The 17,185-nt window shown below is 58.3% G+C and overlaps 2 protein-coding genes across 4 annotated transcripts in view; one reads left to right on the forward strand and one right to left on the reverse strand.

Annotated features, from left to right (window-relative positions):
* Window positions 1-17,185, reverse strand: part of SLC38A10 (solute carrier family 38 member 10) — a 37,043-nt gene that overhangs the window by 6,360 nt on the left and 13,498 nt on the right. For 2 of the 3 annotated variants that reach the window (XM_027667504.1, XM_027667501.1), the window contains exons 10-16: window positions 17,057-17,163; window positions 12,063-12,216; window positions 5,851-6,021; window positions 5,076-5,549; window positions 4,443-4,538; window positions 3,888-4,067; window positions 804-3,596 (exon numbers count right to left, since the gene is read on the reverse strand). In XM_027667504.1, coding sequence (XP_027523305.1) covers window positions 2,452-3,596; window positions 3,888-4,067; window positions 4,443-4,538; window positions 5,076-5,549; window positions 5,851-6,021; window positions 12,063-12,216; window positions 17,057-17,163 — 2,327 coding nt within the window. In that variant the 3' untranslated portion in view covers window positions 804-2,451. Of the gene's footprint in view, window positions 1-803; window positions 3,597-3,887; window positions 4,068-4,442; window positions 4,539-5,075; window positions 5,550-5,850; window positions 6,022-12,062; window positions 12,217-17,056; window positions 17,164-17,185 lie in introns of those variants that run through there. The other variant, XR_003531650.1, reaches the window with a different exon arrangement.
* Window positions 234-770, forward strand: NDUFAF8 (NADH:ubiquinone oxidoreductase complex assembly factor 8). Its single transcript, XM_027667513.1, has 3 exons — window positions 234-314; window positions 409-519; window positions 601-770. The coding sequence occupies exons 1-3, from the start codon at window positions 234-236 to the stop codon at window positions 619-621; spliced, it is 213 nt and encodes a 70-aa protein (XP_027523314.1). The 3' UTR covers window positions 622-770.

Below are 17,185 nucleotides of genomic sequence, written 5' to 3' on the forward strand. Positions count from 1 at the left end.
GCTGAAAAGGGCGGAGCTCCGCGCGGAAGGGGAGAACAGGGCTGACGCCAGCGGGAGACGGGAAATAAACAACGGGCACTTCCGCCAATCAGAGGGAACAATCTCCACAGGGACCAATCAGAAGGGGCTGGGATGGGGACGATACGGACCAATAGGAGAGCGCGGTGGTTTGACGGGCGGAGCGGGCGGCCAATGGCGGGCGGCCTGTCATGGCGGCGCCCATGCGGTGAGCGATGTCGGGGCGCGGTGTGTGGCTGCGGGCGCGGGCGCGGCTGCGGCGCTTCCCGGCGGCGCTGGCGGCGTGCGGGGACCAGGTGGGGCCGAGGGGCACACGCGAGGACACGGGGGGCGGCTGCGGGGCCGGGGGGTCCTGGAGGCCTCCGCTCCCGTCCCCTGTGGTTCCTGCAGGCCGCGGCCTACGGGCGGTGCGTGGCGGCGGCGGCGGCCGGGCCGGCGGAGCTGCGGCGAGACACGTGCCTGGAGGAGTTCCAGGCGCTGCGGGAATGCTTTGCCCGGGCGGTACGTCACGGCCCCGGTCCCCATCCCGGTCCTGGTTCCAATCCCGACCCCTCGGCCCGGCCTGACCGCAGCTCTTTGCAGGCGAAGGCGACACCGAAGTGACCTCAGAGCTGCTCCCCCCCTCCCACCCCGAGATGCTCCAGAGGAATCAAACCCTCCAACGCACCGGTTTGCCCTGAAATGACCGAACGCCCCCCATCCTGCTCACGAGGGTCCCGGAGGAGGCACAGCCCCAGGCTGGGTGAGGGTCTCAGATCTATATTTATTTAAAAAAAAAAAATTCCGATCAAAATGCTTCAGCTTATTTTATTGATGGGCTTGGCCCGCGCTCTGGGCTCTCTCCCCATGTTCCATCCACCCCAGGGGAGCTGTTCCTGGCAGGAGGAGGCAGCTCCCACGGGCTTCCAGCCCAGCTCGGGGTGCCCACACCATTCCCAGCAGGAGGAATGTCAGGAGCATCTTTGGTCCTTTGTGTTCACACGGAGAACAACAAACAGGCGGGTCTGACCCGGCAGCAAAGGGGGTGAAGGAGCCGACCTGGGTCTGGCTCCTTCTTGCTTCAGGAAGGCTGGTCAGTGCCACAGGGACACAGCTTGGATCTGTGTCCCAGGGCAGAGCTGGAGCCGTGCTCCAGAGCCCATCCCTGTCCTTGGAGCAGCTCTGGGGCTCCTGGTGCTTGTGCTTGACGACAGCATTAATGGAGAAGCTCGTTGGGATGTGGGGGGTCCTGGAGGTTTAAGGCCATGGCATTCCAGGGGGTCTTCCCAAAGGACTCCCATGGGTCTGGGCTGTGACATCCCGGGAGCACCAGGCAGGGAGGGTCCCACCCCATCCCAGCTCCGCAGGGTCCCATCGGCCACGGACTCAAGGTCCCCAAAGACACTTGGAGAGAGGGATATAAAACCCACCACAGTGATGAGGTCTGAGGGCTCCAGGCTGGAAATTCTCAGCCAGTCTAGGGGGAGCTTTGGGGTTGGATTCTGTACATTCGCAGGTCAGGATGTGAAAACACAAAAACCCAAAACACTCCCAAAACTGGGAGCCTGAAACCACCCAGGGCTCTCAGGAAGCTCTTCCCTTCCTCACTCATCAAAAGCATTTCCAGAGCTGGAGCAGGGATCTCTCTGGATGCAGAACAGGCCTGGGGTGTTGGGAAGAGCACATGGAACATGGGCAGAGGTAGGTGTGTGTGAGCCAAGGCCCCAGATCTGCCCAGCTTGTTCCCAAATTAATCATCTCCAGCAGAAAAACCAAGCTGGGCCGGGAAGGGGCGAGGGGAATTGAGCTTCTTAATGCACTTTGGAGAGGGGAAGTGGAGCTGGAGAGCACAGAGAGCTCCCGGGGAGGGCAGCGGGAACGCAGCTCCTGTGACTCCAGTGTGTGGCCAAGGAATCCCATCCCTGGGACAGAGGCAGCACAACGGCAGGAGTTGTGCCTGGTTAAGGCAGCGTTTCTACTAAATGAGGTTCCCAAACCACAACTGTCTCCAAACACACAGGGCTCCACTCCTCCTCCAGCTCCGGCACTGCTGGCTCTGCTGGTCCTCAGCTCACGGCTCCTCTGGGATAAAGCCCTTCCCGAGGTGTGGATGCTGGGTCCCCTCGGCACAGCCCCTTCCCCGTTCTGAGAGGAGTTGGGAGATGGCTGGAGAAGGCAATTCGATATGAATGAGATGCTGAAAAAGGTCCTTGGAGCAGCAGCTTGGCAGGAAGCCAAGGCAGGGGGAGCTCTGGAAGGCAAGGGCAGCAGGAATGTCGCTTCCAGCGTCACCATCACCTCAGCTGCCCACAGGCACATGCTGGGGCTGCCGCTGCGGGAGCCCTCGGGGTGGTGCTCCTGGATCCAAGGGGATCCCACGGATCCAAGTGCTGCGCCTGGCAAAGTGCCGCTGGCTCAGACCTCCCTGTGCCTGGGCACGACCCCAAATCCCCGTCACGGGCCCCTGTCCTGTGTCACCTGCTGGATGTGGCGGCTGCGCACCAGGTGCTGGGCACCCTCTGCCACCCCGCTCAGCCGCGTGTCCAGCGCGCTCCGCAGGTCGTTCACCTTCACGTCGGGAACGGGGTCCAGGCCGATCAGGACCCCCTCAGCCCCCCGTGCAACCTCTTGCTCCTCCTCCTCCTCCTCCTCCTCCTGGTCGGGAGGCAGCAGGTCCCGTCTCCTCCGGCGCAGGTCAAGGCCCACCTGCAGCTTCAGGTCCCGGTTGGGTTTGACGTCGCGCTCCGGCTGCGGATCCCGGGGAGCGGCCACTCCATTCTCAGCCTTTGGGGCCGGAGCATCCTCGGGGCCGGGTTTCCTGTCGGCGCCGTTAGAGGGACCCCCGCCCCCGTGGCCCTGTCGGCCCCTCGGCTCCTCCCGGGGATCCTCCTCCTTCCCGTGCCCGTGGCCGGGCGGGTCCTGCTGCCGTCCGAGCGCGGCTCCCTCAGCCTCCGCCCCTCTCCGCTGCTCCCGGGGGTGCTGCTCCCTTGCTGCCCCATTCCTGTTACTGGAAGAGTCTGGCGCCACTGCCAGGTCCTTGGGCTCCACCTGACTCACAGCTTTGGCTTTAAGGTCTATTCCTGAGTCTCTTTCCAAACTCCTTCCTGCTACTCCCTGAACTTTGGCAGCCCTCGGCTGTTCTCTTTGGATGGGAGCTGTTGCTGCTTCCACGGGTTTCAGGAAATTTTTCTTCTCGTGGATGTCTCTTCCAGCTTTGGCTTCATGATCTCCTCCCAAATCCTCCGCCAAGGGCTTCTTCTCCAGGTGGTTTCTGGCTGCTGGAAGGGGCTGGGCATCCCCATGGACGGGATCCCGGTTCTCCGCGGGATTCCTAACAGCTCTGTCATTCTCCTGCGGCAGCACCTTCCGCTCCTTGGGAGGAGCCCCAGGAATGTCCCGCCTGTGCCCAGGCTCCTCCAGCCTCCCCACAGTGTCCCTGTGCTGCTCAGTGGCCCCGGGGGGTTGCCGGCCTGGGCGCTGCTCTGGCTGCTCTGGCAGCTCCTTGCTCAGCAGCTTCCCGGCTGTGTCTTCCTTGGCTCCCGGGCCCTCGTCCTCCCTGCTCCTGGAGAGGGGCACAGCAGGATCCGGCTGAGCTTCCACTGTGGGACAAAACCAACACGGAAAAGGGTTTTCTTAGGAGATTCCCTGCTCCTGCCAGCACATTCTGTATGACAGGAGACGAGGCCACACCACCCATGGCCACACGGGAGGATGAGGAGAACCCTGGGGTGTTATCCCTGTGCTTAGGGATGCCCTGGAGGCCAGGAATGGCTTTGCAGTGGACTCTGCCATGTGCCAAAAGGAATTGGATCTCTCTCAGCCTGACTTTAGAGCTGCTCTGAGCAGTGAGCACCCTGGGGAGGGGTCCTGCTCCCTGGCCATGTCCTTACCTGGCTTTGGCTTCTCCTCTGCCCCCTCCTCCTGCCGCTGCTGGTGGATCTCCTTGTGCTGCTCCTCGATCACTGCCAGCAGCTTTGCCTGCTGGTCCAGGAGCTGCTTGTGCTGCACCTGCTGCTCCTTGATCACCTGCAGCAGCATGTTGTGGTCCAGCAGTTTTGCTGGTCTGGCTTCTGGAAAAGGGGAAAGAGAGGAAATAAAACCTCAGTGACCCAAAGCCCTCAGAAATTGCTCGAGGGGCTGTGGGGGCTCTCCTCACAGGAAGATCCGACCCCACAAACCCAGGAGGGAGGGAAGGAAGCTGGAGGAGGATGGGATGAGGGGGAGCACGTGAGTCCGAGCTCAGACTCCAAGCACCCTTGCCAGGCAGAGGTCAAAGGGAGGAGCTCAGCCTGAGGAAGGGTTTGCTGCACCAGCTCTGAGGCTCCAGGATGGAGCAGCTGGGGTTTGGGGGGACTGTGGCCTTAAGACACCATCCTGCTGCAGAGAGGGATCCTGGGGAATCCTGGCTGTGCCTCCTCCCCACACGCCTGGGGACACACACTCACCCCCCAGCTTGCTCTCCACATTCTCCTGTTTCTCCTCGGGGTTCCGGTTCTCCAGCAGATCCACTCTGTCCGGGAGGGGCAGCTCCTGCTTTTCACCTGCAAAGGAGGGCAGAGCTTTGCTGTCAGTGCAGATGTTCCCCAAATCTCCTCCGTGTTCCTCCCCGCCCACCCGGCACCGTTCGGATCCAGCGCGGCGGCTGCGAGGGAAGTAATAAACCCAATATTTAACAACCTCCTGGCTGGTGGCAGCGAGCCAGCACTAACTACCTCGGCCAATTAACATGCAGGAACAGCTCTAACTGGCTTTTAGACGGGCACTTGGCAATGTGTTCCCTGTCAGGATCTCCCGGCTCCGTGTCCCCGGTGATTTGGGAGCCGTGCAGGAACAGCACGGCACCTGACATTTTGGCGGGTAGCGAACAACTGTTTGACAGCTCTTACAGTAGCTGTCAAAGCCACCAGATTCCTCCTTTCCCACAGCAGCTGCCGGAGGGGCTGTGCACGCTCACGTGCTCGTCTCGTGGAATTAAAAGGAAACACTGGGACGGAGTTGGGAATGACCAAATTGTCCCGTCCCCGGGGGGATAACAGGCCCAGAGGAGTGTGCTCAGATGAGCTGTGGAAGGAGTTTACCAGGCTCTGCTTCTTTCTCCACAGGCTTCCCGGCCTCCTCTGCTCTCCTGGGGAGCTGGAGCTGGGCCTTGTCCCGGTCACCCGCGGCCTCAGCAGTGTCACCATCCGGCACAGCAGCCTGTTCCTTGGCTTCTAGCACTGCTTTCCCTGGCTCCAGCTCCTTGTAGGGCGGCCTGCCATCCCCACCATCCCGCTGCACCACCGCCTCCAGGACCTTCTCCGGCTTCTGGACGGGCCCAGCAGTCCCTCCCCGCTGCTGGTTCTCAGCAACCGCTTCCTTCCCTTGTTTTGGGCCCAGTGCCTCCTTCTGGGGGTTCAGCCTGGCTGGCTCCTCCAGCAGGCGGCCGTTGGCTCCTCCGGGAGCAGCCTTGTTCTCGCTGGATTCCTCCCGCTCCCGCCCCATGTCCACGACCACCTCGTCATGCGGGACCGGGGGCTCGTGGCGATGAGCCTCCCCCACGGGCAGGGCAATCCCTGGGGGGACAGGCAGGGTTAGGGGCTGCAGAGCAAGAGGCACCAGGCTCCCAGTACGCCCAGTCCACCCAGCTCCCTGCTGCCCTTGCTCATTCCTGTCGTTCCTCCCTGTCCAGAGGCTGCGTACCCAACGAGCCTCCAGAGCACCAAACACTAAATCACCTTTGGCCCACAAAGTCCACTGTGAATGTGGGGTGAAGAGAGGAAGGTAAGGAGCAGAGACAGGATCTATATCTGAAATAGTCCTAAAACACACAGCCCCAGCCCCCAGCCTGGCTCCCTCTCCCAGGCTCCCCGTTACCTTGATCGGGACGGTCCAGCTGCACTTTCTCCTCTGCTTTTCCTCTCTCCTCCTCCCTCTTGGGCACCTGCATGGGCACCTTGATCTGTGGCTGCTCCATCTCCTCCTTCTCCTCCAGCAGTTTGGGTTTATCACGGTCATCCTCGGGCTCCTCCACTGCCGGGTTCTGCTCTGCAAACACGGGATGGGGACAGGGATGAGGTGTGGGATCCCGGGAACCGCCGTGTCTGTCCCAACCCCCTCACCCACCCAAGCCCAGCCGCTGGTTTCCCTTGAGATTTAGCACGGGGGGGGGGGGATGACAGGGGGGGCTTTTGTTCCGGGGTTGCCCGGTTGTTTTCCCTGCAGTGGGTTTTTATGGAGCTGCTGGCAGGGAAGCGTGGCCGGGATGGAGCTGGGATGGAGCTGGGATGGAGCCGGGATGGAGCCGGGATGGAGCCGGCTGCCGCTGCGAGCCAGTGCCACCAGATGGTAGCATCCCCACGGCTCCCTGCCCTGGACCTCCAGCACCGGGAGAGACTGAGCTGGGATCCAGCCTTGGACACACGCCCCCAACACCAGAACCTGAGCTGGGATCCAGCCTCAGACCTCCAGCTCCCAGAGAAGCCAAGCTGGGGGCCAACCCTGGACCCCCCCCCCACTGCTGTTTCCTGCAAAGCACCTTAAAACCTCTTTTATTTTGATTTTTCTCCCCTATTTTTTCTCCCTTTCTTAGCAGCCCTTCTGATGCCGCTCAGAGGAGGGGAGGGAGGGAGGGGAGGTTTCCTTTTCCCACAGAAGTTTTGAGTGGGATTAAACAGGCATTAATTAGGGGAAACTCCTTAGGGAGATGGGGGACTCCCCCTTCTCTCCTTCAAAGAAATGGGAAGACACAACCCAGTCAAACCAGTTACTGGTTCAGTGCCAGTGTGACCAGCGTATTCCACATGGAATCCATGGCACATCCCATGGGATGGGAAGGGTCCTTTCCTCCCCCAGCGTGGCAGAAAACCCACACAGGGAGTGAACTCTTCCTTCACAGAGCAGCCAAGGAGGAAATCAAATTGTTTCCCAGCACTGAAGTTGTTCTGCAGATTTTTTTCCATCCAACAAACTTAAAAAAAAAAAAAAAAAGTATCTTCTGTAACAAAAAAAAATTCCCAACTCTTCCCCCCTTCGCCCTCCCCCGTGCAATTTCCTTTGGGGAATTAATTCTATAAACATCTTTCCATTTTCTCCTCCCCCTCTGCAGGGCTGGTGCGATTTATTACGAGATGAACTCATGGGAAAGATGGGATTGCCACAACTTCAGCTGCGTGGGCCTTGCCCGAGCTGGGGGGGGGGAAACAACAAAAATTCCCCCAAAATTAAGAACAAACTCCTGGCCCAGAGGGATCCATGCCAGTAGGACCTTGAGCCTCTCCAGAAACCCGGACTGCATCCCGGAGCTCCACACCCAGCCGAGGGACGTGCGTGGGGCTGGCTGGCTTTCCACGTTCCTTTGCTTCAGGAATGATGGTGGGAGGGGAAAAGGGATTGGATTTTCTGAGAAATTCGAGTCTAGTACCCAAGGGTCCCCCCTCTCCATTGAGGGACTTCCCAGGGTTCAGCAAGTCAGGGCAGGACACTCCTCCTTTTCAGGAAAAACTGGGCTGCAGGAACCAGTGCCCAGCCCTGGCCGGGGGCCCTGGGAAGCGGGAGGCCGAGGCCGGGGAGGGGAGCGCTCGGCACGGCTGCGGATGTTCCCAGCTCAGGCCTGGCCTCGGCGCAAAAAACTATTTACTCTGTTGGAGGAAAGTTTGTCGTTAATTGGTTCATGGAGGCGGGAGATGGCTCCGGTTGGAGAGGACCAGAGGATCCAGAGAAACCCGACGCAGACACGGCCGTTCCCATGGCAGAGGGAATGAGGAGCCGAGGCAGCAAGATGATGTTCAAGGGGGAAAAAAACAGGAAGGAGGGGGAAACAAATAGGGAGAGGGGAAGAAATAAGAAGGAAAAAGGCAGGAAGTTTTCCATGCAAGCAGGAAACAGAGGAGTTAATCCCAGCACTCCCCTTTGCCCAGAGGACCCTGCAGTGGGTGAACCCCCCGTTGGCCCAGGGCAGCCCGAGGGGCCGGGGGAGGCCCCGCTCAGCTCTGGGAGTGTCCCTGACAGCTCCCATCGTAAATCAAGCAGAGGCACGTTCCCTGCTCTGCAAACAATGCAGGAAAAGCCCAAAACACAAACAAAACACAAACCCAAAAGTCTCCACGCTGCAATAAGGCCAAGCTGCCTCTAAGCCGTCATTTGCTCAGTGGGAAACAAAATTAAGTTCATCATCAGGGCGTGAATTAACAACCTCTCAGGCTGCCTGGAAATCCATCCAGGGCTCCGGGTGGTTTGCAGGGAACAGTTTTGCCCGGGATGTGCAATAATGGCTCTGCCTGTCTCATCGCCCTCCCGGTCCCTCCGGAGCGTCTTCCAGTAACGCTGCACCTCGTCATGTTTTATGACCAGCCTTGGACTTTACAGGGAAGGGCTGAGAGGCTGTAAAAGCCTTTTGGCTCCCAAGGAGAGGCCGGGGTGCGAGGCAGCAGCGGGAGGCTCCGCTCTGACCCCCCGGCTCTCTGGCAGCTCCGCTCACACGAGGGGAAGCCGGGGCGTCCTGCAGCTGATTTGTGCGTGTGCGTGTCTGGGTGTGTTGTGGTTTGCCAGCAGCCTCTCCAGGCTGCCATAAAATTTCATGATTAGCAACCTAAAAGCTTCCCTTCTCCCCCAGCTCCCGGTTCAGATCGCAGCAACGGTCCCAGGCAGGCACTAAATCCCTCCTCACATGTTTCTTCAGCCTCTCGTCCGCTGCAGCAACGGCCAGAGCTGAAATGTATGTCCACAGCCCCTGTCCTGGGCAGAGGCAGCGGGATGGGCCCTGCTGTGCTCCCCCCAGTCCAGGGGCACCTGCCCAAAGGAGTGGAGGAGCCTTAGGGACAGCACAGGGAGCTCGGGGACACACCACCTGCTCCAGAGCATCAGCGAGGGCTGACCAGGGACACGGGGTGCAGGACCCGCTCGTGCCAGCCCAGCTCTGGGCCTGCTGACATTCCTTCACCGCAGTGTCATGGAGCAAGGTCCAGGGGCTCGTGCCAAGGAAAATGAAGCAGAACAAGCAGGGCAGAGGGACGGGGGCAAACGCTGCCCTCGGACGTGCCGAGCGCCCGGAGCAGGGCAGGGACGGGCCCTCCCTGGGGAGCCCCCGGCCCAGCTGCGCCTCCAGGAGCCCTCCCTCCCCCCAAACGGGTACAGATTTCACAAGGTTATGGAATGGCATCCCTGAAATTAGTTCACAGTTGTCTCCTGACGCACCAGCAGTAAAAACCAACCCAAATTACCAGAGGCTGCTGGTTCCTTTTCTGTGTCACAGGCACTATTAAAAGCTCTCTTGCACAAAGCACCAGGGAGAGCCGCCACGGAGCCAAGCTGTTCCTGCAGCTACCAGGATGCAGGATCCCCGTTCCACACATCTCCGGGGCTGCTCCGGCTGGGAATGCCGGCGGGGACACAGCCTGGGTCGGGCAGATTGGTTTTTTGTGGGCAAACACACGGATGCAGGGGTGGAGGAGCCCTCAGCATCGCCAAGCCAAACACAGCCCCCAGTTTTACCCAAACCCAGGTAACACAGCCCTCCCCACCCCACAGGACGCCAGGATGGCCCGAGCAGGGTGCCCAGAGCAGCGGGGAAAGGGCTCTTGCACAAGGAGCCTGAATCAGGGCTTTGTTACCCAACATTGCACAACGCCAGGGAGAAGATGAAGCAGCAACGACCAAGTAAGGAGCTGAAAAATATTACAAAATCTTAATCCCCCCCGAGACCCTCGAGGGTGCTTTAAATACGGAGAGAAATTGCCTAATTAGCTCTTCTTTTTTTTTTTTTTTTTTTTTAAATGGATAATTGCCTTCCTGAGCTTTCAGAGGCAGCTTAGCAACCTTTTAGCAGAGGCGCAGCCGCGGCAGGACGGGGCTGGAAGGGGTTTTATCCCTTTCCCGAAGAGCTGCTGACAGTAAAACCTCCAGCACCACAGGCTGGGGCTGTAATGGGCACTTGGGTGTCGTTAGGAAAAACACGATTCCGAGGCCGCTGGTCAATACGTGTTCACATAAAAGGCCAATGTTCTAATATTCATAATCCCCGGGCCCACGGGGCAGGGCTTTAATGAAAGTCTCTCCAGTTCTGGGCTCCACAACATCAAAGAGGCCAATAAAACTCCTCTCACACGCTGACAGGCGGGAGGCAGGCAGGGAAGGCAGCGCTGGGGAAAGGCCCCGAGGCTCGCCTGGGATGGGGCGGGCGCTGGGAAGGGGCACGAGGCATCCTGTGCCCTGGGGAAGGGGCACGAGGCACCCTCCACCCTTGGGAAGGGGCCTGGAGCACCCACCGCTGGTGCCCAGGGAGAGGCCGTGCGATCCCGCTGAACCCCCGGGTGCGGAACGGGGCCCATCCGGAGGGCACCCAGGTGCCGGGGGCGGCCCAGCCCGGATCCTGCGCCCCTGGAAGGACAGGATGCAGCTGCTGCGGCGCGTTCCAGGCGGCAGCTCCTGCTCTCTGCAAAACAAGGCGGGCGAGGACGAGGGGGGAGCCGCGGGGGGGGGGGATGAAGGGCACCATTTAACGCCTCTCATTGCTAGTCAAGCCGACATCCTGCGGAGCCACAGGGAGGCACAGATCCAAGGAATTGCAGCGGCGGCTCTCCTGGGGCAGCCCCATGTCCACCCTGCAGCTCCTTGATCCCCTTCCTCTGCCCAGCCCCATCTCCCCCCTCGTCCTCATCCCACGGGATGGAGCCCTTCAGTCCCCCACTGCCAAAGGGACCGTGGGGGCAGCCGAGCTTTCCCTCGGAGCCACACGGCTCCTCCCTGGGAAGTTTATGACCCAGGAGCACCGAACCCGCCTCCCTCCCCGGTGGGATTATTTAATCCAGCAGCACTAAGAGCCGATGCCGGCGGGCTCCGGGATCGCTCGGATGATCAGAGCCTGGCATCCCGCTCCGCCGCCCCGGCTCACGCTGAGAAGGGGGGAAGACTCAGCAAACTCCCGCGGACACCGTGTTTCATGGGATTTTTTATTTTCCCAGTCAGAACACGTGTCATTAGCGATTCCTCCTGAAAGGAGCAGCTGTTCTTTGGCCATTACTGCTCCGAAATTAACCAAGACGGAAGAATTCAATCGCATCCCTCCTCCCGGCCCTGCTGAGGGCTCCATTAAGGGATTGGGAGCTTCTTTTGCTTGGAGTTCACCAGCACCCACGTGCCTGGGAAGGCACACGCGGCCTTGAGCAAGCCACGAGCAAACCACAAGTAAACTCCGCCGCGGAGCAACCCCGGAGTGAATGTTATCGGCGGCAGCACCGGTGTGGGAGACACTCCAAGCTGCCGGGCAGGAACCCGGCCAAGAACCAGGAGGGAGGATAATCTCCCGAAGAGCCGGCCCCTTTCTCCCTTCCGCTCTCAATCTCCGCGAGGATATTTCAAGGCCTCCAAAGAACAAAAAAAAAAAAAAAAAGCCCCACAGGAGCAGGAGGAAACAAAACTGAGGCGAAGGAACAGGACACGGCGGGGCCGAGGGGCAGCGCGGGGTCAGGCGGCACCTGCGCGGCCTCGCTCCGGAGCAGCTGGGAAAGGGAGGAGCGGCCGTAATTCCATCAGCGGCCCCAGCAAACAAATAATAAATAACAGGAACCAGTAAACAAAGCTGAGGCATAATCACAGCCTTTGTCAGGGCGAAAGAGAAGTCCAAATTTATACTCCTCGGCACCGAAAAAAAAAAAAAGGCAGTTCCCATAAATTCCCGTGCCTTCCAGGGTGATGGATGGCTGGTTCCTGGGCTGGCAGAGGGGGGAGGGCAGCCCCCTTTGGCCACAAGCCCCCCAAGCCAGGTGGGCACTGTGCTCACAGAGCGGCTGGGATCATCCCAAACAGGGATCTCTGCTCTGTCCCCACGGAGGATCCCAGCCCCTGCACCCCACCTTTCCCTTTCCGAAAAAACAACTCCCAGAAGGTACCATTGGAGGTCACAGTGGGCTTTTCCAGCAGTCAAAACTGCAGCTTTTCTTGGGAAAAGGCCCCAGGAAGCTGGGAAGATGCACAGAGATGCCTGGAAATGACCCTGCTTCCGCCACACTTAAAAAAACCACTATTTTCCCTCTTTTTAAGAAGTGGAGCAGGGAGCAGGTCTGGGAAACCCAACTCCAGCAGACACATACCTGGGATTTTGACCGAATCCTGGTCGATTCTGCTCTCCTCTCTGTCCAGGTGCTCCAAGCCCACTGCTTCTGTCCTCATAGGGGTGTCCTCGGTGGCAGACAGGGTGGTGTATGTGCTGATCACCAGCATTCCCAGCCCAATCCACAGGATGATCTGCACAAAGTGCCAGAGGGACAGTTAGCACAGTAAAACCACCGGCACCGCTCCGTACAGCATTCCCACGGTGTCTCCAAACAATTCCCAGCTCAGTGACATGTGCCAGTGAGAGGGAGAGGAGAGAAATTTAGGAGGAAAACAGGGAAACCAGTTGCTTTTGTCTGAGGTTTGTATTTGGGTGCAGAGCCATGGGAATGGGAATTTGGGATGCTGGAAGCTGTTGGAAAGGCAACTCCTGCACTGGAAGGGCTCAAAAGCGAGCGGAGAGGATGTAGGGAGAGGAAAATGCATGTGGCAGACATGAGTCCAGCTGCAAAGGCTCATTCCCTGGTATTTCCAGTATGAGACATCCATGAAATTCGGTCTGGCTGAGCTGAGAGGTGCCCGGCCTGGTTACAGACCCAAAATGTTCCAGGGAGCTGCTCAGAAATCCTTGGTTTGGAAAGGCAGAGTAAAATGTCCACACACGAGTGCTGGTGGCCAGAGCTCAAGAAGCTGCTGAGAAGTGACTCCCTCATTTCCAGAAAGCTGGGATCAAGCAGGATAAAAATAGAAGGATGGAATCTGGATCCTGTGGAGAGAAGGGCTCTAGGAATTTCTCTACCTCAAAAAGGAGAAAGTGATGGGCAGCAAAAGGAATTTCTACAGCTTGTTATCTGATGACAAATTGATCTACAAGGATCTAATTCCACATGACTCCTAAGAAGTGTAGGATGGGGCTTGGAGCAACCTGCTCTAGTGGAAGGTGTCCCTGCCCACGGAAGGGGATGGAACTGGATGAGCTTTAAAGTCCCTCCAGCCCAAACCATTCCATGATTCCATGACTCATCCTCTTCCCCCCAAATCCTCGCCCTGCAGCATCTACATCCCAACTCACAAAAAGCACAACAAAAAGATGCTTCTCAGCATGAGGAAAACCAGGAACAGCCACAGGGAGCCTTTCTAGCACTGGAAGCTGCCAGAAAACTGAAAATCAAGGGGAGAGGTGAAACTGGAAGGAGAAATTAAAACATTGGTACTTCCAGAGGGGGAGGAGAGGCTGATGCTTTCCTCACCCGCCTCATGCTGAGGGAGGTCACCCAGAAACACGGGCCAGCGTGGTCAGAGTTGGGCCCAGGAGACCCCAGAGAGCCCGTTCCCAGCACACCCCGCAGACAGACGGACGCCTTCGGAAGGAAAAGGCTGGCGGGATGTGGAGCAGCTCTGGATCAGGGGTAGCGTGGCCAGGGAGCAGAGGCCAGACCTTCGAGCCACTGCAGAGGAAACAGGAGCAGAATGTGCTGCCTGCCTTGCCCGGGGGTGCACAAAGAGCAGAAATCCTGCCATCCACCCCTCGGGCCAAACGCCGAGTCAGCAGGTCCTGCTCTGCTGCCCTGGGCTGGAGCTGCTCCATTTCCTCCCCTCACACAATCCACAGCCCCGGCACAAATGCATTTTGTGCCTGGGAGGCTGTTCTGGCACCTTCCAGAAACAACAGCGGAGAGGAAGAGCGTTTCCACAAAGAGGATCTATTCTGGTGCCACAGGAACCAGGAGCAACGTGGGAGAGAAGGGAACTGTAGGAAACGGCTGAAAACATTAAATGCTTTAAAAGGATTTTTGTTGTTTCTTATCTTAGTGGGGAACCAGGGCCTCGAATGCCTCGGATTGAAGCCCCTTTGATTGTTCCACATTTGGAGTTCAGCTGTGAGCTCCCGGAGCAGCGGGTACGGGCACACGTGGCAGTCGGAGACAGGCTGGGCTGTCCCTGAGCCATCCCAGCTCCCCCCAGCAGCCCCCTCCTCCTCCTCCTCACCTACCCCCTCTCCAACTGAAGACCAGAATAAAGAGGTCTATGATTTGGCTTAATTCCATGGAGATGCTTATGACATGGAAAAGCAGGCGGTTTGTGCTCAGGAGACCACCAAGGCAATGGAAGGAACGGGAATGAGGGCTGCAAGGACTCGGGGCTCAAGGAATCATGGACCCCCCACTTATCCAGAGATCCTGGAGCAAGGGGAAGGACAGCACTGCAGAGCAGTTTTGACCTAGTGTCCATGGGAAGGATGTCCCCCAGACCCAGAGATCCCACCAAGAGCAGAGACCCTCCTCCAGAAGCCCCTGTCAGCATGGAAACAAGAGGCAGTGGCTGTCCCCGGGGCTGCAGCCTGTTCCACCAGGCAGGTCAGCAGGGCCAGGGCCCGTCTCCCGGGAGCCTCGGACGGGAATTCAGGAGAGGAAGTTTACGCGGCCGTTTCCTCGGCCGGTCGCGCTCCCCCGGCCGTCCTTCCTCCCTCTGAAGATAACTCCAGCTCTGCACAGCAGAGCCATTAGCTCAGCCCTTGTCCTCCAGCAAACACTGCGTTTGTGTGGTGTGACACCATCCATGGACACGGAGCGTTCCGAGGGATGGAGTCATGGTGAAGGAATGCAGAGCCCCGGTCACGGCCGGGTCCCTCCACAGCCACGCTGTGTTTGGGGGGCTGGACCCCTCAGTGTGTTGGTGGGGAAGGAGTGCTGGCCCCTGCACTGCCAGGGGAGGGCACGGGGAATCTCTTTTCCACCCGCTCAGAAGCAAGCCTGAGGAGTCACTTCCTGACCTCTGGCAGCTCCTCTTCCCCAACTGGGACAACTCTGGCCTCCCTAGGAGGGGCCTCTCGGACACGCTTGTGTCAACACTGGGAAGGCAACACCTTCCTGTTGGCAGTTCCACACTCTGTTCACAGACCCCCACGCGCCCTTCAGCAGCCTCAGCCAAACCCAGGGCCCCGGGGGGCAGCGGGACCAGACCTTTACAGGAACAGATGCTTAACCACAAGAAAGGGAACACTCTCCCTGCTTCACTCACAGGCTTTTTAACTGCTCTGGGACCTGCCTTTCCGACCCAGCCCTTCCAACCAGGACACTTCCAGCCCAACCCAGCCAGGCAGCAGCTCTGATAATTCACAGTTCCCTGGCAGAAGCTCTTTGCTGGCCAGTGAACATCTGGGCCTGACCATATCCCTCCTCCTGGAATCCTCTTCTCTACTTTTAGTACAACATCCCCATTTCGTAGCCTCAGTTTGCACCATCTCCTGAAAAAACCTGCCCTCCCATGTCACCACTCTGTAGCCTCCTGACACCAGACTGGATGCCAAAGGTGGCTCGATAAAAGCAGCCAGTTCTCAGCACCACAAGAGCCAAGATAACCCAGACAAGTGTAAAAGCTGGCGTTGAGAAGGTCTGCTGCTCTGAAGGGAGCTAAAGACGGTGGAGGGAAGGAGGGAAAACATTGTTTGGACAGGGACAGGCGGGGAGGGACAGCTGTGCCCAGGGCTGGCTCCTCTCCCCCCCAACAGCCACCTTCCTCAGGAGCAGACTTTGATGGAGTGGAGCACCTGATCAAAGAAAAGCAGGAATGAAGGAGGAGACCAAAGACAGAGCTCCAGGGAAAGAATAAATGAGCCTTTGCAAAGACCTGGAGGAAGGAGGAGAGGGTAGGCTCCAAATTGGGCTGTGGAGGTGGGGAGGTGCTGAGCAGGTGTGTCCTTGCTCAGAGCAGGAATGCAAACCTGACAGGCAATGGATCACTCAGGGAAGGTTGGACAGCCCCTTGAGAGGTAACCTGGGGCCTGATGCTTTAGATAAGCCCTTCCTTTGTGAGGATTTCTGCAGGACAAACATCTCCCTCAGCCTCGTGACCAGCGTTTGGGGTCAGGCTTTGTGAGGGCCCCAGTGTCCCACCCCAGGGCTGAGAGCTCAGCCTGTCCTGAGTGCAGCCTCGAGGCACTGCAGAGAAACACTCTGGCTCAGCCGGAATAGAAAGCAATTCTTGAAAGTGCTCTTTGTTTCCCTGAAAAACCCAGGCTGGCATTCAGACTCCTGCTCGGGGTTTCACTCAAAGAACTTCGGAGCTAAGTGTCAGAATTCAGAGTGAAAGCTGGAAAGTTGGACTATTTCCTTGTGTCAGGGAAAGCACAGGGAAGAAAAAAAAAACACACCCTGCTTAAAAACTTCACGTAGGTTTGCAAAGCCACAAGTCATTAAGCACAGAACAAGCCACCAGTTCTGTGGGCCCCACAAAAACGTGCTGCTCTCCCCTGCTGACTCTGCACTTTGCCCAAAACCTTGGGCAGCCCAGCACTGTCCTCTCTGGGAACGCTGGGACAGAGGCCTGCAAAAAGTGAGTGGATTAAATTATTGTTAGGGGAAAAAAAAAATCCCCAAACCTGTTAATTTCAGCCCACAGTATTTGCAGGAGCAGAGAGATCAAGCCCAGCAAAAAGCCACTTTGTTTCGGTCCCTGAGGAGGCCAATTCAAACTGGAGCAAAAGGAAAAGTTAAACTTCTAACAGCCTCTGAACAACCCCAGTCCCTCAGAAAATCAATTCCTGAAGCAACACCTCTATGTGTGTGTTCCTTTTTATTATTACTTTGGTTGAAAGCAGAAGGCTGAGGGTCGGCAGCGGGAACCGCATCGCAGAGAAGCCCTGTTTGTTTTACCCAGCCCGGGCAGGTCGGCATGTGAGGCTTTAAGGTTTTACAGCCTGCCTGGATTTCCTGTTCTGAGGATCCAGAACCTGAATCCCACCAGAAGGAGGACTAGAAGCAGCATTTTATGCACCAAATCAACGTTTCACTTGCTGCTGGAGGAAGAAAAAGAGCTGGTGTTCCGAGCCATGCACTGGGCCACCACCTCTGCTGCTGTGTGTGCTCCCTAAGTGACAGACACCCGACCAGAACAGCTCCCACCTGTACTGGGCAGACTGGAGGGGGAGGCTGCAGGAGGTGCTGAGCAGTTTCCCTGCTGCAGCCAAAAGAACCCTGTTCCCAGGCTCTGCAGAGGGCTTAGGGGGATGTCAAGCAGCATCAGCACTGACCTGTGAACAAAGCGCATTCTTGTGGATCTTCTTGTAAATCAGAGCCGGGCAGATGAAACAAATGAGGCTTCCCATGGTCGCACCTGTCAGGCCCAGGACTGTCTCCACTGGGAAAGAAGAGAAGAAGTC

This window comes from Corapipo altera, unplaced genomic scaffold, assembly GCF_003945725.1.
Source record: "Corapipo altera isolate COAL_440 unplaced genomic scaffold, ASM394572v1 305, whole genome shotgun sequence".
In the NCBI taxonomy this organism is placed as follows: Eukaryota; Metazoa; Chordata; class Aves; order Passeriformes; family Pipridae; genus Corapipo; species Corapipo altera.